This window comes from Podarcis bocagei (genome assembly GCF_964188305.1).
Source record: "Podarcis bocagei genome assembly, chromosome: 6".
Taxonomy (NCBI): domain Eukaryota; kingdom Metazoa; phylum Chordata; class Lepidosauria; order Squamata; family Lacertidae; genus Podarcis; species Podarcis bocagei.
This window is the reverse complement of record NC_138130.1, coordinates 22,983,060-23,010,552: the sequence shown is the minus strand read 5'-3', so window position 1 is coordinate 23,010,552 and position 27,493 is coordinate 22,983,060. Positions and strand designations below refer to the sequence as shown.

The 27,493-nt window shown below is 41.9% G+C and overlaps 1 protein-coding gene across 7 annotated transcripts in view; it reads left to right on the top strand.

Annotated features, from left to right (window-relative positions):
* Positions 1 to 27,493, top strand: part of TMTC4 (transmembrane O-mannosyltransferase targeting cadherins 4) — a 54,560-nt gene that overhangs the window by 18,668 nt on the left and 8,399 nt on the right. For 5 of the 7 annotated variants that reach the window (XR_014009198.1, XM_081198366.1, XM_081198368.1 and 2 more), the window contains 10 exons: positions 770 to 885; positions 2,845 to 3,061; positions 5,643 to 5,730; positions 11,771 to 11,868; positions 13,824 to 13,916; positions 17,602 to 17,763; positions 19,484 to 19,686; positions 22,456 to 22,627; positions 22,727 to 22,858; positions 26,573 to 26,652. Coding sequence is in view for 6 of the 7 variants with exons in the window: in XM_081198366.1 (XP_081054492.1) it covers positions 770 to 885; positions 2,845 to 3,061; positions 5,643 to 5,730; positions 11,771 to 11,868; positions 13,824 to 13,916; positions 17,602 to 17,763; positions 19,484 to 19,686; positions 22,456 to 22,627; positions 22,727 to 22,858; positions 26,573 to 26,652 (1,361 nt within the window). In the remaining variant the exon portion in view is untranslated. Of the gene's footprint in view, positions 1 to 769; positions 886 to 1,515; positions 1,703 to 2,844; positions 3,062 to 5,642; positions 5,731 to 11,770; positions 11,869 to 13,823; positions 13,917 to 17,601; positions 17,764 to 19,483; positions 19,687 to 22,455; positions 22,628 to 22,726; positions 22,859 to 26,572; positions 26,653 to 27,493 lie in introns of those variants that run through there. The other 2 variants (XM_081198371.1, XM_081198370.1) reach the window with 2 other exon arrangements.

The window sequence follows — 27,493 nt, the reverse complement described above, 5'->3', positions numbered from 1 at the left end:
AAGACAGCTATCCGCTCATTAAAGTTGGCTTAATGTTATGAATTCCGTTTAATAGGTTGGCTGGGTTATAAGAAACTTAATACAAAACATTGGCCACTTTTTTGAGATGGAAATGGTGTGCTATAAAAATTTTTAAATAAATAACTCCTCCCACCCATTTTCTCCATGGTAAGCATGGAGCATAAGAGCTTAAATGCTACTGTGGTTTACTAGTCAGAATGATGGTTAGAACAATAAAATGGAACGATTTCCATTTATCTCTATGCTTTAGAACAGTGTTTCCCATACTTGGCCCTCCAGCTGTTTTCGGACTACAATTCCTATCATCTCTAATCACTGGCCTTGCTAGCTAGGGATGATGGGAGTTGTAGTCCAAAAACAGTGGGAAGACCAAAGTTTGGGAAATGCTGCTTTAAACTGTAAACATTCTTCAAAAGGACAATAACTTCTTTAAAAATAATATCTCTGGCTTGATAGAGTGGTTCTAGGAAATCCAGGTTCAACCCCCCACCCCTACAGCAATGAATCTCAGTAGATGGTCTTGTGGCAGTCACCATTTCTTAGCCTTACCTACCTCATTGGGTTCGTTTGAGGGCAAAATGAATGGTTAGGCGGGGAACATTGTAAGTTGCTTTGAGTTCCTTGAGGGGAAATGTGGCATGCCAATGTAGTAGACAAATCTCTGGGTTTACTTAATGCAGAACTGTTCTTGGTTTACCTCTGTTCAAGATTAAGATTTTGACAATGTTATAAACTTGTGTTGTTTCAGGACCTCAGGGAAGAAACCCCGCTTGGTGAACTGTGGCATCATGACTTTTGGGGGAGCAAACTGAGTAGCAATACCAGCCATAAATCTTATCGACCTCTTACTGTATTAACTTTCAGGTGAGATGCTGTCGGGCTCCACTTAAGACATTTAAATGGGGCGGGGGGGGGGCATTAAAAGGAAGTAGAATTTACTGAGATGCTACCTTTAACATGGAGGAAAGTTTCATTAGTGCTCTTATGTGCTGCTACTCTACCCCTGAAGCCAGCTTTCTGTAACCAAACTCTTATAACTATTTAGGATCACAACATACGTAGCAGTCCCAAATCTCTCGCAAAGAAAATATCCTGCCATGCTTTTTCTTCCTGGTAGGGACAGGAGGAGTATCACATAGACATCAAAGGTCACTTCTTGGTTACAGAGGACCATGGAGGTGCATCAAGCTAGTTCTTAACAACCAAACATCACACATCTCGACACACCCACACATGACCATGCATGTTTTTCAATATTTTTAATGAAGTAGTTTTTTTAATTGACATAACTTTGTAGGTCCTCTGAAAATGTATAACCACTTAAGTGAAATGGGAAGTCGTATGATGAGAGTGGGGGATTGAGGAAAGGTACTTGCCATCACACGTAATATAATAAATGATACGTTGTGCTGAAGAAGCAAACTCAAGTGAGTGGTTTTCAAACACAACACCCTTACTGCTTTGGCACACGTTTTCTACTCTTCTTTCCTTTAGCGTATAACGTTCTTTATGAACGAATGGCAGAATGCCCTGGAGGTGGGGAGAGAAAAAGCAGGGATTGTGGCCGGCAGAACTGCATAGACTTTTTGCACAGGCCAATCTATTATTCCAGTCTCCTGTGTCAACAGATGGAAGACCAGCACAGAACAATCCCAAAGCATGTGTCTCTGACAGGGAGCAGGTGTGTTGCAAAGATGTATCCAATTCTCCTTCTCTTTCCCACCTCCTAAAAAAATTAAAAAGCATCATGCAGACACCTTACTTTATCCCTCTCTGACTCAATCTTGCATATGAAACACAGCACTGAGCATCTGGGGTTGCTGATGGAGAAGAGGGGATAACTGGATTTATAAACATATTTTCTAAGGGGCACCTTAGCCAGGAAAATCTGTGTGCCATTGAAAGGAGAGTCCCTGTTTGCACTAGTGCATTCAATCTTTTCCTCCTCTCGCCCACAGTCTTCTTATCAAGGAGTACTTAGTTGCTGGGAACATTGAAAGCTGCCTTATAGCAAAGACATCTTCCTACTATTCACACATTGCTCTAGCACTGGAAGAAGTTCTGGAACTGCAGGTGGTATTCAACTAAGTTTTACTTGGGAGTAGACCTATTGAAATTAACATACCTAACTTGATCATTAATTTCAGTGGGTCTGCTCTGGAGTAAAACATAGTTGAATACCACCCTGTGACCTTGAAAGCTCTGGCTCAAAACCAGTGCTCCTTTTGAGATATTGCAGAGAAGGGGGAAATGAGTGCATAAAAAAGGAGGAGTTGAGCAAGAGGGAAATAAAATGAACTGAAAAGGAGTGACTGAATGGAGAAGAGCACATTTAGGAGGGGGAGAGAGTTGGCTTCCTATCCTCTTCAGCAACATGTTCTTGTTGCTAGGCCCAATGTTAAGGTGCCTACCTGTGTGTGCCCCTCTTCCAGAAGCAGAGCCAAATGATACCTTCCCAGCAGGTGCTCCACAGCTGCTTACTGGGAGAGGTGGACAAGGCAACAGGAAAGTCAGCAGAATGCAGGGGCACCAGCAGAACCAATCAAATGCTCTCACTGGTGTGCCGACCTTTGCCTTCTCTCCCCTCTCTCCCGGTAAGCAATGAAGACTCCCTTTCCTTGTGGCTCCACCCCAACAGAAGAGCTGCTCCTGCTCTCTTCATAAGTTGTTTCCACTGTGCATCGATAGTAAGTAGTTTGACACTGCCGTCTTGATGAATACATCCAGATTTATTCAGAATTTATTTTTAAAAAAATATTTGTGCATTTTAATCCATTCATTTGTTGTAATTTCTAACATCGATGTTTTCCCCCCCTTGTGTAGGATTAACTACCTTTTAGCTGGAGGCTTCTACCCATTGGGCTTTCATGTCGTCAATATAATACTCCATTGTGCTATCTCTGTCTTAATTGTTGATGTCTTCTCAATATTATTGGGTGGGCTGCAGTACACCAGTAAAGGAAGACGGCTAAACTTTGTCCCCAAATCATCCCTGCTCGCGGCTTTGCTGTTTGCTGTACATCCAGTGCACACTGAATGTGTAAGTACTTCACGATTTAAGTATTAAAAGCTCAAAAACCCAGAGTCCATTAACAATATTTAATCTTCCTTATCCTTTCAAATACATGTATTATGCAATCCATAGGTGTGGGGTGGGTGTGAATGTATACATTGTGTACATTTGCATGTGCTTTGTATTGATGCAACCGTGCTTTTTTGTTCTTTTGGGGTTTGTTTGTTTGTTGCACATGACTAATCCTAACTTGTGCTAGGAGAAGCCAGTGCTAGGATTTCTGCTAATGCAGTGGACCCCCCCCCCCATGTCCCTGAGCACCCTCCCTAGATCTGCTCCAGAGAACCCTCATAGCAGCACGTGGGGGAATGAGAGGGGAGATAGTTCAATCTGGCAACTCTCTTATGTTTTGTGGGTCTGGTTTTTAGTTTTGTTGTTTATATTTATATATCTCCTTCTCTTACATGGAGTTCCCAATAGTCTCCCATCTCCCCCCATTTAAGCACCTGCTTAGTTTCAGTAGGGACGCGGGTGGCGCTGTGGGTAAAACCTCAGCGCCTAGGACTCGCGATCGTATGGTCGGCGGTTCGAATCCCCGCGGCGGGGTGAGCTCCCGTCGTTCGATCCCAGCTCCTGCCCACCTAGCAGTTCGAAAGCACCCTTAAGTGCAAGTAGATAAATAGGTACCGCTTTATAGTGGGAAGGTAAATGGTGTTTCCGTGTGCGGCGCTGGTGCAGGCTCGCCAGAGCAGCTTCGTCACGCTGGCCACGTGACCTGGAAGTGTCTTCGGACAGCGCTGGCCCCCGGCCTCTTAAATGAGATGGGCGCACAACCCCAGAGTCGGACACGACTGGCCCATACAGGCAGGGGTACCTTTACCTTTTTACCTTTTAGTTTCAGTAAGGTTATAGCCGTGATTGCCAATGTGATGTCCTCCAGATTTTGCTGGACTACATCTTCCTACATCTATGACCATTGGTCATGCTGGCTGGAGTGAAAATGAATTGGAGTCCAACAACGTCTCAATTGCATTACATTGACTGGATTTTCAAATCTAGTGTTCAGACTACTCACTAGATATCTGCTCTTTAATAGTTAACTTTGCTGCTACTTCATAAGTTCATGCACCTCACTTTTCACATTGTAGGTCTTTGCTAAATGAAAGTGAATTTCTGTTGAGAATTCTTAATTTTGCAGAAGCTGATAGGTTGGGGTTTTTTTTACACCTGATGCATTTAATGGCAGCTATTGTGGTACAATAATATAGAGTGTAAAAACATGCAAAATCTGGAGATGATGAAAAGCCAGATGTTTTTGAAATAGCAACTGTATTGATTTTCCACATAAATGACATATTTTGACAAATTATTATTAGAATCTGTTTCCAGGGGAGTAGTCTAGTTTCTTTTGTGCTGGTGGATATAAATGGAAGGAATCTTAAGACTTTTCATATATAAAATGGTTGTAGAAACACTTGTTCTTCATAGTGTTTTCACTTCCCAGTGAGTCTTGGGTTTGCTTCAATAGGTAATATATTTGGCTCGGGCTAAGGAGATATCGCTCCAAAATACCCATTCACTAAACAATGGGTTGAAGCTGTAGAAACCATTTTTGTGAGGTTTTATTTTTCTTGCAAAAGCTGTTGCTTTGGAGGGCACAAAAAATTCCACAAGAACCCCTTCTTTCCAGTATTTTGCACATTCCCCTCCATCCTTGTCCTTGTCTACAGCCACTTGCCCCTCTTTGTCAAGCCTCTCTTTGTCCCTATGGTGAGTGTTGGGATATGGATCTTGGTGGTCCTCAAAGGTCACTTAGGAGAGAGGAGAAGACTCAGGTGGACCAATGTCAGGGTAGAGAGGAATGCTCAGAGAGGGAATGCCGTACAGCCCAAAGGAGAATCCACTTCTTCTTTGAGCTCACTTCGTTCTACCTGCTCCCTGGAGATAAAAGGATGATAGCTATCCTTTTATCCAAAGGTGATTGTTGAAAGGAGAGTTTTGTAGACTCTTGTTTAGACTGAGCACAGCCAGCCAGCACAGTTGACTTCTTGGTTCCATCAGCAGTATCTGCAGGGACTAGCATGCAAACATTAACCTTGATAAGGAACCTGTGCCATTGATTGATGAAGCCAGTTTTGAACATATTTGAACAAGGATGAGTTGTTTTGACCTCCCTGGTATTTTCCTGCCAGAGTAGGGGGGTTCTGTAAGTGCCGTCTCCTATCTTACATACCCCCATTCAAACTCGCATATCTAGAATTTGCGTGGTGTGTAAACGTCTTATCCAAGGGCTCTTTGTACGTGCAGGAACTCCAGCATGGGAAAGGGCTCCCACTTAATGAGAATGGGTTCAACCCAGCTAAAGTTAACTGCTCTTAAAGGCTCATTGATTCCAACAAGAGCTGATGAAGCCTTTGGTTAATTCTCTCATATTGAGATCAAGGGGACTTCAGCATGCTTCACTTGGGCTGTATTGTGGCCACTGTTCACAAATCCCTGGTGGCGCTGATGCAACGGTTTTTAAAAAAGCAATTAGCCTTCCACACTACTTCACTTGAGGGGAAACTTCTATTTTGGTAATTAAATCCCTTTTCTTTTCTTTTTCAAGATCGCTGGGATTGTTGGCAGAGCAGACCTGCTGTGCGCCCTGTTCTTTTTATTGTCTTTCCTTGGCTACTGCAAGGCGTTTAGAGAAAGTAAGTACTTGAACACACACCATCGGTTTCTGAGCAGATCAGTCCGTTAGAGCACCACCAAAACAACGAAAATTAGTACCTAATTAATAATATGGTTCTGAGAGATCAAAGTGCTCGCAGTTTGTGGCACCAGTTCCCCATCTCTCTAATGTTGCATGTAGGAAGTAGTGTGTGAATTAAGTGCTTGCACGTATATCTGCCCATGACCTTTTCTGTAACTGGAAGAATCATTGGAATTGGAGGGGGAAAGGGTATAGTGCACATATATGTGAAATTTATGGACTATACACATGTGTTTTTAATTGCATTTTGTTGCCAGCCTCCTTAGGGACCTCTGTGTGGGTTGAAACACAGGACAGAATTTTAATGAATATTTTTGATGGCCTAAGTGCATGATGGCCAGCATCCTAAAAAGAGCCCTGCTAGATGAGATCAAAGACCCATTTAGTCCAGCAGACTCTTTCCTACAGGGATGAACCAGATGCCTCAGGGGAAGCCTCCTATTTTTGTTTTCCAACAGCTGGTAATCAGAGTCATGTTGCTGCTGATCCTAGAGGAAGCGTGCAGCCATAATGATTAATGGTCACTGTTACCCTTATACTTCATGAATTGGTCAGCTTATAAGTACGATACATGTGTGTATAGCTCTCTGTGCAAGTCCTGTTTCACATAAAGTACTTCTACATATATGAAGCAGGCCTAAAAGAGACACAATATATGGTTAGAAGAATTATGAATGAGAAGAAACCTTTCCAGGTGATACACAGTTGACTGAAAAACCACATGGAGGCTAGTAATTCATAGGCTGGTACCAGCATGGAAAGATGATTGTGTCAGGATTATGTTCCATGCTTTTTCTCTGGGGGCACTCAAGGGTACGCAGTACTGGCACCTCCCCCCAAAATGTTAAAAGTGTGGCACTTAATGTAATTTAATTGTGAGTACCAGCACCCTAATTTTAGGGGAAAAAACACTGATTGCGTTCCAGGCATCGTGCCTAAAGCCAAAATCATATATAGTCAAAACAAAGTCAGTTTTCCCCATACAGATAGGTAGCCGTGTTGGTCTGCCATAGTCAAAATAAAAAGTTCCTTCCAGTAGCACCTTAAAGACCAACTAAGTTAGTTCTTGGTATGAGCTTTCGTGTGCATGCACACTTCTTCAGATACACTGAAGAAGTATCTGAAGAAGTGTGCATGCACACGAAAGCTCATACCAAGAACTAACTTAGTTGGTCTTTAAGGTGCTACTGGAAGGAATTTTTTTATTCAGTTTTCCCCAGGATCCCATTCTGTCCCCTTTCCAGCCTATTTTTATTTTTTGCCATGCGTGTAAAGCTTAATGTGCACAAGTTAAATGCACATTAAGTTGCAGGCTTACTGTGTCTCCTTTGTTACCTCTGTTTCGCTCACTTCTTCGGGTGCACTGTTCAAACAAAATGTTTCAGATCCAGGTACCCCACCACCATATTGAAGAGCAGCCCAATGGCTATAAAATCTTCCTCAGTTTCCTTGCAGTACCTTCCTTGTGCTTATTTCAGGCTTTATTCATCTTAACATTTGTGCCATTAATCAGAACAATGATTTATTATGGCTTTGCCAATTTACTCATCAATATTATTCTTTTGCTTCATTATACAGTTACACTGTTTTTAAATATTAACTCACTTGGGCTAGCTTCTGCTTTTTAAGGGAAACCTCCTTAATTCTTTAAATATTTATATGCCATCATTTGGATTTGTCTTTGCGCTTGTCTGATCTGTATATTTTATGTATACCTCTGCTATGCTGTATTTTAATGACCTCTACACTTCTCAGCAATACTTAAGCTTCATGTAGGGTTTTCTGGTTGTGTGAGTTTTTACAGTTAGATAAGAAAATGCTAATGCATCTCATTGTCTAGAGAGAGAAAACTTCTGGATTCACATTGAATTCCAAAGAAAGGACCTCCCACCATTGCTTCTCCCTGTTTTGAAAGAAGGGGGGTGTACGCTCCTGACAAATCATAGCTCCCCTAAAATCATGGAGGTGGGGGAAACAGTCTAAGGGAGCCAGAAAGAGGGCAGACTGTAGGCCCCCTGTAGATACTATTAGCTCCCTCAGCATTACAAATTCCTTAGTGTATGTGTGGATCTTGGGGTGGGGAGCAGAAAGAGCTGGATCGGAGTGTGCAACATTTGAGGGTGGTGTTACCTGGCATAGCAGGGGACGTGGGTAGCGCTGTGGTCTAAACCACTGAGCCTCTTGGGCTTGCTGATCGGAAGGTCAGTGGTTTGAGTCACTGCAATGGGGTGAGCTGCCATTGCTCTGTCCCAGCTTCTGGCAACCTAGCAATTCGAAAACATACCAGTGCAAGTAGTTAAATAGGAACCGCTATGGCGGGAAGGTAAATGGTGTTTCCGTGCACTCTGGGTTCCGTCACGGTGTTCCATTGTGCCAGAAGCAGTTTAGTCATGACCCGGAAAGCTGTCTGGACAAACGCCAGCTCTCTCAGCCTGAAGCGAGATGTGCACCGCACCCCATAGTCGCCTTTGACTGGACCTAACCGTCCAGGGGTCATTTACGTTTTCCTTTTTTTTTTTAAACCTTACCCACTTTTTACGTAGCCCCACTGCTTGCTGCCGTCTTCAGCAGCATGGGACCAGAAAACACCCCAAGGAGGCTCATTTCAATCTATGAATTTAGATGGTGGTTGAGAGGATTTGAGATATGGAATGTTAGGGTGGCACTTGAGACGAGAAAAAGAAAAATGGAGGTCAGGGGGCGAGAAGACCCTGGCTTGCTCAGGCTCCAAACAGCTTATAGGAAAGGTTTAAAAATAATTCTCCCTGTGCTATATGGGGATGTTTAATAAGGAGGGGGGGAAGGAAAAATCTGCTCTGTAAAATTTCCTGGTTGAAGACTAGGAGACAGTCTCAAACCTGAGCTCTCTAACACCATGCAGCCTTTTCCTTTCTACATGCCTCTCCTCAGTGAATACTTGTGAGGTGAGGAGAATCTCAGGCCCATGGATCTCTCCCCAGGCCAAACCTCCCTCCAGCCCTGCTCCAGGCAACTCCCCTGTGTGCTTTAGCTTGCCTGGAATGTGTCATTGAACTGTGATCATGCTTCCTGCCCGAATAAAGGATGGAGATATTTGTGTGGTGTATATCCAGAATCCTCTTAACTTTTGTATTGCTGGAATGTAACCTACTGTAACAAAGTCCATTGCTCTGCCTTCTTTCTCCTGTGGTTCGCAACTACCACCCAGATGTTTTCCTATAAGGCAATGTGGCCCTCAGTTTCCCCTCCCAGGGATAACACTGCAACATTCTATGTCAAGTCCCATTTTTGTTTATGTATGGCCACTGCTTCATCAATTCGTATGATTTGTGTCAGATACTGGGTAGTGCTGTGGTACAAATCCAGAGCCGTCTCTGCTCTTACACATTAACCTTTGGAATCAAAGCTGCCCATTAATTGCTAGAGGGAGAACCCAGGCTTTAGATGTAAATGTTCAGCCAAGCCTTCGACCCAAATAGACCTCAGTCCCACAATGACTTCAATGGAGCATAAAATGAATGTACAAGTTGCATGGCCTCGCAGTATGAATTTAATCTATTTCTGTAAACTAGATTCTCTTATATAAAATGACAGAAACACTTGTGGGCATTTAGCTTTCTGGAAGAGGAATCAAATGCTTTCCGCAAATCTTTGGCACGGATTACACTTGTGGCCATCTGGTGAGGGTGGCAGAGTGCCTTCTCACAATATGGTGCACCAGTTTAAACTCGGTTCAGGTGCCAACCAGGAATGAGTTCCATTCTCTGAAAGGAGATCGTGGTGGGAGAAAGCAGCATTGTTGTAGGGAGTGTGCTTCGTTAAGCTGATTAGCACACTTGGCATGTGTGCAGCCAGAGTAATAGCTGGCACTTGTTCATTGCTTTACATTTTCGGTGCTATTGAGTGAGAATCAAAACTTAAATTGCCTATTTGGATCTGTTGGACTTTATATTCTGGGGGGTTTTTTATAAGTTTTTTTTAAAATAAGTTTGTATGATGCCCATTTTAGGGATGAGAATGAAGATTGTGCATGCAAAAATGTGCATACACACACACACACACACACACACACACACACACACAAATATATAGAATTTTCAAACCTTGAACACCAGTGTGCTTTTTTAGCATAGATCTGTATTCCCATTCAGAGCGAAGATTGATGCTGGCCCAAGAATCTTAGAAATGAAATGCATTTACTTTTTGCCCATTGCTTTCTAAAGGTTTAGGATGAGTGGAAAAGATTCCCATAGTGAACTGGTCTAGATGTTGCTTTTGCCATATGTAGTATAGGGATCTGCATGCATTTATTATTATTTATTTTATGATTACATTTATATCTCACTTTTCCTCCAAGAAGGTCAGTGTGGCACATACACACAGCTACCCCCTTCCCCATCTTATCCTCTCAACATCCCTGTGAAGTAGGTTAGGCTGGGACAGCGTGACTGGACCAAGGTTATCCAGTGAGTTTCATGGCTGAATGGGGACTGGAAGTTGAGTTGTCCTAGTCCAGTACTTTGACTCTCATACATGTATTGAGCCTTACCACAAATCTTGTTTGGGAGCATAATAATAATAATAATAATAATAATAATAATAATAATAATAATAATATTTTTTATTTATACCCCGCCCTCCCCAGCCAAGGCCGGGCTCAGGGCGGCTAACAAGCAATAATAAAAATAAGTTGAATGAATACAACTTAAAAACAAAATTAAAATACAACATTAAAATATTAAAATGTAGCCTCATCGCAGGAGGACAAAGGAAAAGAAAAAAGAAAGAGGGGGAGGGAATCAAATTGGCCCCAAGCCAAAGGCCAGGTGGAACAACTCTGTCTTACAGGCCCTGCAGAAAGAAATCAGATCCTGCAGGGCCCTGGTCTCATGAGGCACAGCGTTGCACCAGGTCAGAGCCAGTGTTGAAAAGGCTCTGGCTCTGGCTGAAGCTAATCTAAATTCCTTAGGGTGTTGCTATTTATGGACCTTGAGGCTCTCCGTGGGCCATACAGGGAGAGGCGGTCCTGTAGGTATGAGGGTCCTAGGCCGTGAAGGGCTTTAAAGGTCAAAACCAGCACCTATAATGTAAGCACTATTTTCCTTATTCAGGAAAACATACAGGTACGCAAACATACAGGTAAACAGGACAACTAGCAGATTGTGGGGAGTATGTGTTCAGACTGCGTGAATGGTGCAGGGGGAAGGTTTAAATCCCATCATCCAATGCAGTGATCCTCATCCCGTTCAGAACTCCAAGACTGCTTTGAAAACAAATGAAAAAAGGAGGCCCACTCATTGATCTCCATTATTTTGTCTCGTTTGACCCTGACTGTTGAATTATAAGTAACGTTAATTAATTAATTAATGTTCCTTTCCGACAAACCAAGAGACATTTATTTTGCACTTTAGGTGGGTATCCATATTGGAGCACAGAATGCAAAGTGAGAACAGGTCCTCTGTTTGTGACTTTGAAATCAGTAGCATTATGGAGTTGGCAAATGGAAGGGTTTTCTGAAGTCACTGTTGTGGGGGGAAGGGTGTGCGAAATAACATTTTGTGGAAAGGCTTCAGAAAATTCCCATTTGGTATTGGGAAAGCAGCCAATTTTAATCACAGTATTTTTGTTCAGAGGGATATTTTTTACTTGCTTGGTAGATCTATGTGCAAATTATTGCTTTTTAAAAAGCTTGTGCTGCACTCTTAATCTGTAGCAGAAGCCTAAAATTTGCTAACAGAATTTATTGTATATTAATGTCAGGCAGTAACTTGCTAATGGAATGAACATGTGTGTCTACATTCTATCTGTCTTACTGAAAATTTCAACCATGAAAAGCAGACCACATTTTCTCTTATCTTAAACATTTTTAAAGTAATTAACAAAGAGCATATCCTTGAATGACAGAACTTATTCCAAAACAGCTTTCCACCTAGGGCCAATGTCAATGCTTCTATATGTTGTCAGTTTCTTTTCTTTATGCCCTGTTTTTAAACTGATAGGTAAAGAAGGAGCCCAATTTTCTACTGCCTGGGTCTTACTTAGCGTCCTCCTAGGAGCTCTAGCCATGCTGTGTAAAGAACAAGGAATCACAGTACTGGTAAGTCTTCTCTTAACAGTTAAACATTGACGTTTCTTATCAGCCAAAAGCAGCTCACTGTTAAATAAACTCTCTTCATATGGCAAAATATGTGTCCCTTATGGTTTGTGCATCACTTAGGCTGTCTTACAGAAAACGTGGTAAATTCAGCAACGATAATCGTAACAATCTTTCCTCTTTTCCTGTTTTTGTTTTCTGATTTCTGTTGCAAAAGCTTTCAGATTTAGTGTTTGCCAAGTCTGAAGGTGTGCTGAGTGCTGATTTCACTACATGAGTTATTGTTGGTGTTACTGAAGAATGTACACCAATGGTTCCATGAATAATCTCCCAAGTCTGTCTGCATTATACTTGGTTAAGACTTGCAAGAGTGTCTTATTGCCTCGTTGTTCCCATTTCTTTCTATGAGATTGATAATTTAGGACTCTTGGTGTGAGACCCAACGCTTCACCACATGCAAGGAAGGCATAGTGTGGAAGACTTTTCATAGCAATGTTATACAACCATTCATGTAATGACAGTAGGAAGTTATTGGTTACATGGAAGTCACTCAAGCTTTAGTCCAGTTCCATCAACTCCTAAAGAATGGTGTGGATGAACATATAATAATAATTGATAATTTATTATTTATACCCCCCCCCCAATCTGGTTGGGTTTCCCCAGCCACTCTGGGCGGCTCCCAACAGAACATTAAAAACACGATGAAACATCAAACATTAAAAACTTCCTTAAACAGGGCTGCCTTCAGATGTCTTCTAAAAGTCAGATCGTTGCTTATTTCCTTGACATCTGATGGGAGGGCGTTCCACAGGGCGGGTGCCACTACCGAGAAGGCCCTCATGAATGAGTTGCAGTGAACTGTAGGCTGAGGCACTGCTCCCTCCTCCTTTTCAGACAAAATAAGGAGAGATAAATCTTCCTCTTTCATTGTAGAATAAACCACAGTTTCACTTGGGGGCCACATTAAAAATTTGGGGACACTGGCTTATTTTAACCAAAGTTAGTTTAAACAAACCGAGATGTCAAAACTGGATTAACTTCCTGGTTTGTTTCTCAGGTGTTTTTGTATATTAACATTGATCTGAGCTTTGTTCCAAAGTGTTTTCCCTCCTTCTCTTGCACGTGGAGGAGAAGCACACTGGGCTTCTCACAGTTCATTCAGGATGACCTATGGTAAACCGCTTAGTGGTTTTCAGAAATTAAGCAGCTGTTTTTATTTATTTATTTCAAAAAATGTATATATTTATTTATTTCATAAAATGTATATACGGATTTTTAAAACAAAAAAACTTTCATGTCAGTTATAGAAATTCTGTTTAAACAAATAAATAGTTAAATGAAGTGGATTAGGCCAGTCTTCTCCAATCTGGTGCTCTCCACACATTTTGGACTACAACTTCCGTCAACCCCAGCCAGCATGTAGTCCAAAACAGGCTGGGAAAGCCTTGTTTTAAGTAATTGAACTGAAGCTTAAGAGACCTACACAGATCCAGAGTAATTATTGAACTGCATGGTGTAACTCTTGTTGGTATCCATCTGTCTCAAGAGACAGTGGATTGTGCCTCTGGCGGTGAAGGGAAACTGCTGCATTAGGAAGTGACTTTTGCAGGGCACAATCCTGGGCAGTATGTATGGAGGTCCTGGGCTGCCCAGATGACGTCCCTCCTTTCGAGCTCACTGATACAGCCCAAAGGAAAGCAGAGCAATACATTTGGCACCAGTTTGGCTGCAGGAGTTGCCAGAAGGAGGCATATAAGGCACCATCCAGCCATCTTAGGGATTCCACTCTGGATATGTATAGTGTTTAATCCTTAGCTTTTCCCTTCTTGACGATATCCCGCAAGGCAGTGGAGATAGTGGAAATACATACCAAAATTTAAACGAGACAAATCTCTCCTTTCTCTTTCTTAACCTTCTTTCACCTTCTCCCTGTTTTGTTTTCATCCCTGTCTTCTTAGGGTTTGAACGCTCTTTTTGATGCTGTGATGATTAACAAGCTCAATATTTTGGAAGTTCTTTTGAAGATACTGCGCAAGGACAAGTCGCTGGAGGTGATTCCATTTATATATTTAAAAGAGCTGCCGCTTTAACTTCATACAGTTAGCATTTAAGTGTTAGCGTCAATACATCTACAGCAGCATGAAAGATCAAGCTGTTCTTTGATCTAGTAAGTGAGATTATTTGGAGGTCAAACACTATGACAGAACATTGCCTTCAAAATGTGAGTGTTCATGATTTCAGCCCCAATAAGCCTCAATATTGCAGATCCTTTAACATGATTTACTGCAACTGTTCTGTGGAGCACTGCTCTGAATATCAGAGGGAATGCTACTAAAACTAGTTAATCATGTGGATCAGATTAACTCTTCTTAGAATAACAAAATTACATCCTTTAAAATCTCATTTTCCAATAGGGCAGACCTAGCAACTCTTGTCTTCCGATCACAATTCTGTTTTTTGTTTTGGATTATTTTTTTTAACAATGAATATACATTGTGCTTTGTGCCACCTTAAGATGAGTAGGTGATATGTAGATTTGTGTCCCTGTTTTGTGTGTGGGTTTTTTTAAAAAAATATAATGCAAATATATATTTTTTAAAAATCGCCTTCCTGAACTTTTAAAGTCCCCTGGCTTGCTCACTTTCTTCCTGTAGCAGTAGCGTACAGAATTTCCTCAGTCCTCACCCTATGTAGTTCAGGCCTTACAGCAGGCATAGGCAAACTGGACCCTCCAGATGTTTTGGGACTACAACTCCCATCATCCCTAGCTAACAGGACCAGTGGTCAGGGATGATGGGAGTTGTAGCCCCAAAACATCTGGAGGGCCGAGTTTGCCTACGCCTGCCTTATGGGAACCTTTGTTCCAGGCTTACTTTCAGGGGTCCAAACTTGAATAAAATATTGGCCGGGGGGGGGGTTAAGGTAAGCCCTGCCCCGCATAAGAAACAGTGCACGCACACCATTTGAATGGCAATGCCCCTCAAATATTTTATTGGGGAAGCTGAGTTGGCTCCTATGGTCTCCTTTGTTTAGCTTCATATCTTTACTGTCTTCTGTTCTTGTAAGTCCATACTTTTCATTCCATTTTATCCTGCTTTTGACTGGCCACAAGTTGACCGACCAACACTTGCTTCTCTCTTCCTAAACCTCTTCCAGGCTACAACATGCATCTCTTTAAGTCCCTTAGATTTTTCTTCCTGGTGCCCATTCTTGTTAGCCTGCCTTCTCTTCTTTTTTTCTCCCTCCTTTTTTTTGGGGGGGGGCTCAGTTTTTTAGCCAAATGACTATTCAAATTTCCAAACCTCAGCCTCCTAATGTAGCTCTTTCTCTCTAATGGCTTCTGTGAGAGCTTTCCCCAGCCAAAAGGGACCCCAAGGGTCATCTAGTCCAACCCCCTGCAATGTAGCTCATTAAGCTAATTTTTTTTTTATTAAAAAAACTTTGCTGAAAATTAAAGCGTTCATTTGACATTTTACCGCAGAATTTGAAACTCTAGTGTTAGCAGTCTGCTTTGATTGTTTTTGGTGTTTAGCAATTGTCAACTGTTGTGAGCTGCTGCCAAATCTCATGTTACATTGCGTATCCACTGTACAAAATAAAACAGGGTGTCGGTTATTTATTTGTTAGTCGAATGCTTTAAAGTGTTGCATGTCATCTGTCAAATACAGTGAAATGCTAAATACAGTTACATGTGGTTGTTGAGTAAGAAATGCTATGTCATGGTGGCTGTTCCATACTTTAAAGAACTATTGCCACCATGATAAATTCTAAATTTTATAAAGTCAGGGTGGTTAAAGCTGTGAGAGTACTCTTGTGCCTGATGTAACAAATAAAATATATACAGATTCTTTTTAGAAACTTGCTGTTTCGCATGCCTGATCAAAAGCTTTGATAATACTATGCATCTTCTTTCCCTTTGCAACCAACTCCAAACGTGCCTACTTGGAAGCAAACCCCATTGATTTCAGTGGGGCATATTTCCAAGTCAGTATGCTGAAGATTGGTGCCTATGTTTTATTGTAAATCTTTATGGTGTAGATGAACCAGAGCAAACAGCAAGTTTATTTATTAGACTTTCATGTTTTTGCAGTTCCCTGTTGTGTCTGTAATACTGCAAGGTAGGATACTAATAATATGAGGATATGCTGAAGAATTTCATATCTGTACCCTATACTAGTAACTGGCAGTGTTGCTATAACGACAGTTGCCTCACAAACTTTTATGTCGCTATCATGTGGCTCACAGTTGTTGAACTTAATTTGGGCCAGGATTCAAATGGGACCACCATTGATTCTCATATGCAGGCTTCTTCCTGCAGTTTTCCAAACATGAAAAAAATAAATATGAAGCTGAGGAGGGGCTTTGAGACCTATCTATTTTCTTCAGAAATCCTGGATTACTTGGGCACAGAATGTTGTTTTTCTTCTTGGTTCATCTATTTCCACTGCTGGCATAAACTGTCTGTCTTCTCACGATCCTGGATAGGCGCATCAAAGTCTTAAATCTTAGTCCACTGGGTAAGGGTGCAGAATGGCAGTAGGGGAAAGCTGGCTTCTGAGATTGTCCACATTCGTTTTACCCTTCTTTCGCAGCAAGAGGGACTCAAGATTTACTTTATCTTTAAAAGCCACGATACTTACTAAAACCCTTTGAGCCAGATGGGATGGGGTCATGGATTGGATGGAGGTACTTCTTCACCCAGCCCTCTAGCCTCTGCATGCCAAGTGACACCAGTGCCGTTTCTGGTGGCACAAAAGTTCCCATGTTCTACTCACTGAATGTGCCAGTAGGCAGAAATGTAACTGGTGGGATCCCCGTTAGCAGGAGCCTCATAAAAGAGAATAGAGGGGCGGTGGCGGAATTGGGCTTGATTATTACACCAGCTCCAGGCTACTGCATCAATTTGCCTCCTCCTGCTTCTACCCCATTAAGCGCCACCAGGCAGCACCTAAGTCCATGTACTGTATATCCCACCTTTCTTCCAAGGAGCTGCATGTGGTTTTCTCCACACACCCCAAAACCACTTTATGAGGTAAGTTAGACTAAGAGACTGGCCTGAGGTGGTGACCCAGTGAGCTTCAGGGCAGCATAGGTCTTTGAACTTGTGTCCAACACTCTTAACCACTGCACCACACTGACTGCTGTGGCTTTTCTGCACTTCTGTGGAAAATGGAATATAAATGCAGCGCAGGGCTGCTTGTACAATTCGCTCCATGCTTGGCAGAGTCTTCATTGGCAGCGTTGTATTGTCTGTATTCTGCCTCACCTGTATGGGGATCTGATGTCTTTAATGATGATGGCTTCGCTCACCATTAAATCACCGTGATACAATACAGCAACCAAACGTTTTCTACCATGTGTCTTGTTACAAGCGCAGGAGCCCTTATTATTAACCTGCACAGAATTTTGTTTAATCGGTTGCCACCAATGTGATTTTAACTAATTTTATAATGAAATATTTTTAGAATGTGTTATTATTTGATTGTTTATTTGATTGTTGTTAGCCGCCCTGAGCCCGGCTCAGCTGGGGAGGGCGGGATATAAATAAAATTTATTATTATTATTATTATTATTATTATTACTATCATCATTATCATTAATTGGGTCAGTAGATGGCAAAGTTAGAGAAGCACGAGTACTGTCTGAATTTTGCAGTTCTGTCTGAATTTGCAGTTTTTAAAAGGAGAAAGTTGTGATGACCTGAGCTTTTCCTTTTCTTCTGCTCTTCCTCTCTAGAGCCTAGTGGTGTTTAGAAAAGGACTTCTGTTCAGGATGACTCTTCTGTTATCTGGAGGAGCCACCATGCTGTATGTGCGCTGGAGGATTATGGGCACAGGACCACCGGCGTTTACTGAAGTGGATAACCCAGCTTCATTCGCAGACAGTATATTTGTGAGGGTAAGTGGCAAAGGCATTGCTTTTCAGTGAGCTAACAAATTAAGGACTAAAAAATAAAGCAGAGGAGCCATGTGTCATTTCCAGAACAACTGCTTTGTACGTAGCAAGTTCTCCCATTCAGTTCCTGGCAACTCCCAAGGGTAGGCTTGCAAAAAGGCTTTTGTGGACTGCTGCCAGTCAGAGTAGACAGTATTGGACTAGATGAACCAGCAGTCTGATTTGTCATCAGGCAGCTTTGTGTGTTCTTACATAGCTTACAAGAGTTGAACCATCAAAGTGGTAAAAGCGTCATTCCTTGAGGGTGCTGAATGAATGATGCTTTTAGAATGTGAATGTTTTAAATCGGGTGTGTCCAATGTCCACATTTCATATGGGCAACTTCTGACAGCTACACACCAGTTGTGGACAGGGTTGGGGACAGAAAGGGGTGGAGGAACGAACATGACTCTTGACCTTTGTACAGTGGGTTACATTCCAGTCATGCAAAAGGCAGAGGTTTACACACACACACACACACACACACACATGTCCATCTCCCTTCCAAGCTCATGAGGCATTACCCCAGTTCAAGGTGCTCTCATTCCAGCAAGGCAAAAGCACCCAAGGAGGGTGTCACCCTCTCTCCAGGCTCAGAGGCAGATTTTGGGTAGTTCAAGTAGTGTGGTCATACTGGGCACACAGCCAAGGAGGGCACCTTCTCAAAGCCCAGTGAGTGCTAACCTGGCTTTGGGAAGGAGGTGTGAGGTCTCTGACATGGTCCTAGATAGTGATGTGCGGTGAAATTTTTCATAGGGGAAAAGTTAGGACCAGAGGACCAGCTTGTGAAGGTGATTGTGTGTGGTATGTTGCGACGTTGTGCATGTGAGCATCGTTCCTTCCTTCCTAAGCCAGGCAGAAGCTTCCTGGGGCCAGAGGTGCCAGGGGAACATTTAAGGGACTAGCCTAGTCCCCTGAGGCCACTGGCTGCACGCCACTGGTCCTAGAATCCTCCAGCCTCCTTCCCAAGCCAGACAAGTGTTTACTGGGCTTCGAAAAGAAGGTAGGAGGGCTGTGGGACCCTGTCAGAGCCTCGTGCCTCTTGCCCAAAGCCCAGCTTAAGCCGGCACCACAAGGGGGGCATATTACCAAGGTCTACCCACTCCTTTTTAAAAAAAAAAAAAATTAATGCTCACCTATGGATCAGGGGATTTGTTTTGTTTTGGAAATGTCTAATGGCTCTGCTGGATCTACCACACTCTGGTTAGATTAATGATACGGAACTGTCTTGATCTGAGTAGCCGTAGTTTTTCAGTCACATATGTTCTCTATGCTTTGACCTCTGGAGCTGTGTAAGGCAGAGCCCACTGTTAGGTGCAGAAGCCAAAGAACTTTGAGCAAAAGCCAGAAGTGGGATATTGCCAGTGGCACACACTGGATTGTAACCATACAAGCCTTCCTAGAAAAGAATATTCTTTTGGGCAGCCAAATTTGTATAGTGGGGAGCAGGGGACAGCAGAACATGCAATTACACCGAGATAACGTTAATTAACTTACATTTGATTAGGCTAGAGTCTTGGAGCCAATAAGTGTTTTATCTGATAAACAGTTTTGTTAAAGAGGAGGCTTAAATAAAAACTAGGCGATCTGAAAAAGTAGTAGTGATTTTACCCCCTTCCCCCCTTCCTAACAGCCTCTTAAAGTTCAGTATGAAGTAAATGTTTGTTTTTCCTTTGACTGACAGGCTATAAACTATAATTACTACTATTCGTTGAATGCATGGTTGCTGCTGTGTCCCTGGTGGCTGTGTTTTGATTGGTCAATGGGCTGCGTGCCCCTTATTAAATCAGTCAGTGACTGGAGAATAATTGCACTAGCAGTTCTTTGGTTCTGCCTAATTGCTCTGATGTGCCAAGCCTTGTGCTCCGAAGACAGCCAGAAGAGAAGGTAAACGACATTATTGAATTTTAAATTTCTAATTGGGTTTTCTTATTTCCAGCACTCTTCATCTTCCTCCTCTTCCTTTTTTTAAAAAATAACAACAAATCAGTGGAATCAATATACCTTGGCAAACCCAGTTCAAATAAATATTTATAGCTCCAACTTGCATTCTCTTCCCAATTTGGCTCCATCATTTTTTTACACTGACTATGGGGAGGCAAACTTGTAAAAGGGAGGTACGGATGGCTGCTTTATGTTCTTTCTGAAATGGCATTTTCAGATCCTTAACTCTGTAGGGGGTAAAAAGTAATTTGTGGTCAGAATAAAGTGTAATTGAAGTATGTTGTTTTCCTTCGCCTCTTTCCACAATGTTTCTTTTGTTAATAATAATAATAATAAAAACCCTTAAGAAAAAAAACTTTTAGAAAAAAATGGTTCTGGCTGTTGATTAAAAAAATAAAATGCTGTCCCAGAGTGATTACTCTTCATCAGTAAACAGTCAGAGAGAAAATAATGTGGGGTGGGCTAGGGGAACCCCTGTCGTTTTACAGAAATGAAAGTTGCTTTAAGAGGATGAAACAATATTTTTTGAGAAGATATTACAGGTGTTGTTCTGGTGTTCTTGAACCAAACATTTAATCCTTTTAATTGGCAAAACTGCACTTTGTTCAAACTGGCCTTTTATTCCTCCACAAGGATGCATGCTAATCTTGATCCAGCTTTTCCGTTTAAAAAGAAATAAAAACAAATGACCTAATAGTGCTTTTGAGTCTTAATAGCAGTTCATGTGCATTATTTCCATACTTTTACAACAGTCCTGCAAGGTAGTATTCATTCCTGCGAAACAGTGGCTTGCCTAAGGTGTGAGCTTTGAACCAGCAATGTCACAGCTTGCACTCTTAACCCCTGGGCCGGCTGCCATCTTTTTGGTTTGCGTACAACACATAGATGCGATTACATTTTGCATTTTTGCTTCAGGAATTTTTCACTTAAGATACCTTGGATCCCCTGCCCCCTCATTTTCCTTGGCAGAACCTTAAAAGTTTCTTTTTGTTTGTATGCTAATATTTGGATGATAAGCTATCAAAATATTTTCTTCCATACATGTGTTCCTGGATGATATCCAGAATGCACAAACGCAACCGTATCCTGGAATCACAGAAAGGAGACCTGACATAAACATGGATTTTTGCAGTTAATCATTTGTGCTTGTGTATAGTGGGGGGGGGGGAAGCAAAGCAGATACACATGATCTGTGGTAAACCATAAAGTAGGAAGAACTCTTGGTGCCCAGTGATACCAGTGGTAAAACAGTAATTATACTGTAGAGACATTTTGCTAAAAACTAGACCCTGATGCTACAAGGAAATACTTCTTGTCTGTTAGTGTTTCTCATTATACATACTAAATATCAGGAGAATCTAAAAAACACTTGTAACTTGTTGCCCTTATGACAGAAGTGGGCATTAAATCTACAGGCATGGGAGCTTCAGAATGAATTAAACCTACCAAATCACAGGCAGGCAGTTCCAGGGGGTCTTGTGCAAGACAACTTTTTAAAATGTGACATTTTAAACAAAGAAAAGGTCAATAACACTTTCATTTTTTTCCCAGAAATGGACTAAAACCAGCAAATCCATATTGGCTTCATAATTTTGAGGAGGGAGTGGGGGGTTGCCTCTCTTGATTACCTTAAAATAACTTTTACTAGCAGCTTCATAGCGGCTGGCTTAACTTTCTTGTTCTTGTGTCCTCCTATAGATAGACATTACAAGGTGCAAGTGTTCAGAATGGTGCCTGTGGAGCGCTGAAGCACTCGAGAGATTCCCACCCCCTGCCCAAGTAAAACAGTGGCCTTAAAAAAAAAAAGATAAATGAAGCATCTTACTAAAAAAAATAAAAATCTTCAGCTGCTCTGCTTCCAACAACAACAAAATCACCCAGAACACTTTAGTGCTTCACAGGTAGCATTCTGAACATCTTGCTTTTTGCAAAGCCCATGGACCTAGGGAAACATATGGGCATGGGGGGAAATATAGAAATATAGTTTACACAAAGTAGAGTACAAAAACTATAGAGCAGCAGCAAAAACTATAGAGTGAGGTCTTGTGGGTGGAGTGACTGGGTGCTTTGGCGACCCTGTGGCCCAGCTCAGGAAGTGGTGAAATTACCTCAGTTCACCTCATTATTGAGCCCTGGCAAAGAGCTGCTATACACCCCTACTAAATACTCCCCTTCCCATTTAGGTAAACGCTTCAAAACCAGGGCTTCCCATGCATATTTAGAATGTTTAGATTGAGTACATTATGTTAAACTTTGGATCACCAAACTATTACATGGCAAGCACGTGGACATCATTAACACAACTCCTGAATTGCTTGGAGTCTTTTCCAACATGACCTTTAGTGATACGAGATCTTCCACTGAGTAGTTCCTTCCCACCCTGCTTAGTAACATCAGAAATCTCCAGGTTTCCCCACAGAGGAGCCCATGCAGCAGTTCCTTCATGCAACAGCATTACCGTTTCTAGGAAGTAGGAAGATATTTGTATAGAAAAGAGCCATGGCATGAATTTTCCCCATATGATACCGTATTTCTGATGTCACTGAATGGAATTCAGCATGGATTCTAAAGATTCCATGCTAAAAAGACAGAATTCAAACAGATTCTTTGAAACCCCAGCTTTTTACATGCATATACTAAGTTGTAGCATAAAAATATCATAGGAAGTAATGATTGAGTTGTTCATCCTGTAACTTACTTTCTGCTTTCCAGAATCCTGACATTGGGTTTGGGATTTCTCATCATCCCTTTCCTTCCTGCGAGTAATCTGTTCTTTCGAGTTGGATTTGTTGTTGCAGAAAGAGTAACCTACCTCCCGAGTATTGGCTATTGCATGCTGATTACATACGGATTCAGTCTATTGAGCAGACAAGCTAAAAAAAAGGTACTAACAAAAGGATCCATATAACTGACTACAGGTATATATATACACACACAAAAAGCTTTAAACTGTGGTTCCTAACATGTGTTTCTTCTCTCCAAGAAATTTCTTGTTGCTGCTCTGCTGGGCCTCTTGTTGGTAAATGTGTGGCGTTGTGTTATCCGCAGTAACCAGTGGAGATCCGAAGAACAACTTTTTAGGAGTGCTTTGTCTGTGTGTCCACTGAATGCAAAAGTAAGTTTTGGAGTAATATGCATTAGCCATATGCATTGCACTCTGTAAAGGCAAATCCCTATTTTGAAGTAGAAATTTGAACAAATGTAAAGGAAATTAAAAATCTGAAAGTGTTTTCTTTTAAGTCATTCCCCACACCACCAAGTAAGTTCAAAAACTATTTTTTGTTCCTCTGTTGAAGGAATGGGTTTCCCAAACCCCAAACTGACTGTACAGTCAGTTTGGGGTTTGGGAAACCCATTCCTTCACTGTCATTTGGATCTAAAATGCAGCTACATCCCTGTGGTACATTCCTGTGTGCCTTTCCCATCATTTAGAGCATTGGTCTTCAACTGGTGTGTCGGGAGCTACTACCAGGTTGCAGCCTGATGCAAGGTAGGTTGCAGCCGCAACACTACCGCCATACAAACAGAAAGAAAGAAAGAAAGAAAGAAAGAAAGAAAGAAAGAAAGAAAGAAAGAAAGAAAGAGAAACAGGTTCCCAAACAATCTTTAGTTAAAGATTGGTCTTGGGTCCAAAAAGACTGGTGAATACTAATTCAGATCAGGGGCGGAGGAAGGGGGTGCAGTGGGTGTGGGCCGACCCGGGTGTCACCACTGAGGGAGGTGACAAAATGCCAGGTGGCACCGTGTCTGGGAAAGACACGGTGGCTTGAGCGTGCACAGGCTCTGTGCTGCCCAAATGTTCCGCCCGCTGCCTCCCCCCCGATCTGTAGGGCGGCTGGGTGGGAGGAGGCAGGCAGACTCCGGAGGCCCCGCGGTGTGCCCTGCCCTCGCCCCACCCTTCTGGGTGCGCCGCCCCAGGTGCCTGAGCGGCTTCCTCCGCCGCTGATTCATATCCCTGATTCATTGTTGAGTGCCAGGTTACCTGGTCTTAATTTAAGTGGCCATATGCTGGTTTGCAGCCCAGGTTTCCAAGCTGGGCTTATAGGAATGGCAATTGAAGAAATCACACTGCTTTTTTTAACTCCCAAACAAACTATCAGTTCCAGTAAAGATGCAACCTTAAAAGTTATCCCGCGCAGAGGATTTCTTTTACTGTGGCGTTTAATGGCGGGAATGAGCATAAGAGGATCACAGACAATTCAAGATCTGTATTGTTCTTTGCATGCATAATGCTGCTCTGGAAATCAGGTCAATCCCTGCTTTTATGCATTATTAAAAGCAGTTGTGGGATATAAAATAGTAAGCAACAGTGTATCACATCTGCCTAGCATCAAAGTTGAATTGGTTCATGAATGAGCTTGGCAATCCATATCCTTTTCTCAGTCCGAATCTGTTTCTCAGGGCTTAGCTTATGCAGAAAAGTTAAAACATCTGAACTAGAAATTTTCTAGCCTATGCTTTATTCTAAAAGGTGGTGGTGATGATTCATTGAATTTATGTCCCACATTTCCTACTGAAAGTTAGCAAAAGGCAGTTTACTGTGTTTGGTAAGCCAAAAAAAGTACACAAAATCTGAAGTTTAAGACCCAAAGCAAACAAAATGTTCAGTATCACCAGTATTTGCAGCCAATTTTGAAAAACCTGTAGGCACTTACAAAGAATTGGGATTGCATGTTACAGATTTCCATCTCTCTTATAAACTGATTTCCCTAGGGTTCCTTAGGGAGACAGAACGGAGGAACTATAATAGTTCAATATGTGCCTGTTGTGTATAGCATTTGTTTTTCAGGAGTGGTAATCTTTGTGGATCTAGGGAACACATTGTCCCTAATTGGTTTGGGAGTGGGCAGGAGCTGTTTAGCCCACTTATTCAGGAGGAATAAGGGCATGCAGACAGGAGCGCTGTATTGGCTCTGTCACTGCCCATGCAGACAGAACAGCACTGCTGCAGCTCCACCCCATGGTTGAACCGTTCCTTTTTGTCACACAACAAAATTCAGCTATACCTCTTCCACACTCTGTGGTACACAGTGTTTCACACTTCCTTATTGTAGATTGCTTGTAAAAGATGTAGCTAGGCCTCTGGCTTCTGTTTCCTCAATTGTGAATATGGCAGTTTCCTTTTGTTTTAATTCTGAAAACATAAGGTCTATTTGGAGTTGGATATACCGTATGGTGGCAAGCACGTAGGATTCTTTTATTATGCATTTTGTTTTATTTTATATTATATTTTTATGTTGTGAACTGCTCTGAAATAAACAGATGGAGGGCGGTATACAAATTAAATAAAAGTATACCCTTCTTTCACATTGTGCTCTTAGCAGGGAAAAGTGATTCATTAGTTGCCATCGTGTAACCAATTGCTTTGTTACACTTGTTTGGCAGTGGGAATGGTATTTGCTGGTAAGTAAAAATAGACTGATCTGGCCTTAGCTGGTATACAAACATGTTGGGATGCCTGGACTAGTTGGCTTGGGATGCTGCTGCCACAACCAACAGTGTATACTCCTTCCCTCTTCTGTGGCCAATGTCAGCATGCTAAGCGAGGGTATAGGCACCAACACTGGTTAATACCATTAACCTATGATGCTGAAGTAGGCATAGGCCCATAGGAGAGGCAGGTTTCTATGTCCATTTTGGGCCTGCTGTGGACTCAATTGCATGCCCTCCCCATCTAAAAGAGTTCTTCCAGAAACCTGCAGGGCTGAAATTTGGAGAGTCAGCAGAAGATCGAGTAGTTCAAATATGTTCTTTGCTGACCTACAAATTTCTGTAAATATTTGTGTGGAAATTTAAAAAACACATTCAACCAAAACGAATCAGAACCAATAGGCATGAATTTTCAGTTGGATGAATGTTCGGTGGACTTCAAAGTTGCTGAAGACTTGCATTTTCACTGGGATGTTTGTTCTCTGATTATTATTTTCTTCTCTCTAATTCTTGTGTCATATTCCCTTCAGCTACATTTTTTATTTTTCCTGGCAGCTGTTGATGCTATTTGAACATAACATGACTGGGTTAAAAGCCTAATGAAGTCCCTGCTATATATCCTACCTCATACTATCACTGTGAGGGACGCGGGTGGTGCTGTGGGGGACGCGGGTGGCGCTGTGGGTAAAACCTCAGCGCCTAGGACTTGCCGATCGCATGGTCAGCGGTTCGAATCCGCGCGGCGGGGTGAGCTCCCGTTGTTCGGTCCCAGCTCCTGCCCACCTAGCAGTTCGAAAGCACCCTTGAGTGCAAGTAGATAAATAGGTACCGCTTTATAGCGGGAAGGTAAACGGCGTTTCCGTGTGCTGCTCTGGTGCCGGTTCGCCAGAGCAGCTTTGTCACGCTGGCCACGTGACCCGGAAGTGTCCGCAAACAGCGCTGGCTCCCGGCCTCTAGAGTGAGATGAGCGCACAACCCTAGAGTCTGTCAAGACTGGCCCGTATGGGCAGGGGTACCTTTACCTTTACCTTTACTATCACTGTGTAAGGAAAGAGATAACATTGTGGGCCCATACAAACAATGTCGAGCCTGGCCCTGAACGTCAGAGGCTTGACTCAGCATCAGCTTTGGAAAAAGGGGTCAAAGCACAATGTTGTTTTTATTTCAAGCCATCCCCTTCTTGAAGCTTGACACATCACTGTAAATTATGCATATTATTCAAAGAAGGTTGCACTTACCTTGACCTGTGGTATATATATTTATAAACAAAATTAAGATGCTTTTTTAAACCATAAATCTATTTTCAAAATTGTAGTTGCAGAGATAAATGCTGCATTATTAGTATCTAACAGTAATAAATGTCTGGAACAATTAATACATTTCTGGCTTTTACTTTCAGGTTCATTATAACGTTGGCAAAAACCTGGCTGATAAAGGCAACCAAACAGCTGCAATTAACTATTACAGGGAAGCTGTCAGGTACGTGCCAGTTACTGTTTAAAAGAGGAACAGGGAAGTGTCCCACAATGAATGCAAACAAACTGTGAAAAAGGCTCTATGAACTGAAAGTGGAGACAGTATATGCACTTTACCTTTTTGTTTGTTACACAAGAAAATCTTTAATAAAAACTGATTTAAAAGAGGAACAGGAAAAGATATTCAGAATATTGCATTTATTGGCTTATAAAAAAGAGCCTGGAAGACATGACATCTCAATGCACTGTTTAAAATAAATTAATTTTATTAGAATCATTCAAAAGAGAATTTAATCCATGGGGGGCAGGGAATGAAAGTAGCTTAGAACACTATGGTTAGGAAAATGTGCACAGTGTGAGTAAAAATGTTGGCAATGTAACACGGGAAAATTGTGAGGTGGTCTCATCCCAATCCAGATTTGGGTAGTTGCTGAAAAAGTAGAAAATACGATAGATTATTAAATTTCAATCCACTATTTTTGTTGTTAGGAGATAGATACTAGCGTGTGCACACACACACTCATATATCTCGTATCCTAAATACACAGATTAAGGGGTGCAATCCGATCATAGTGGCAAGTATGACTACTGTGTATTGGAAGTTGTGTGAAATTCCAGAATTATCAAGCCAAAAGAAAATTAGGTAGTACAAACCTAACAAAATTAAGTATGGGCACATGGATGAAGGCAATAAAAGGGATGACATGTGTTCATAGAAAAATGAATAAAGGAGACCTGTGTTCCTGTTGTTGTTGTTTTTAAATTTAAAGCAAGATAATGCTGCCTGGGTAAAAGCACTATCCTCTGCATGGGCTCAACATGTTCTGCAGGCAAGCACCACTGAT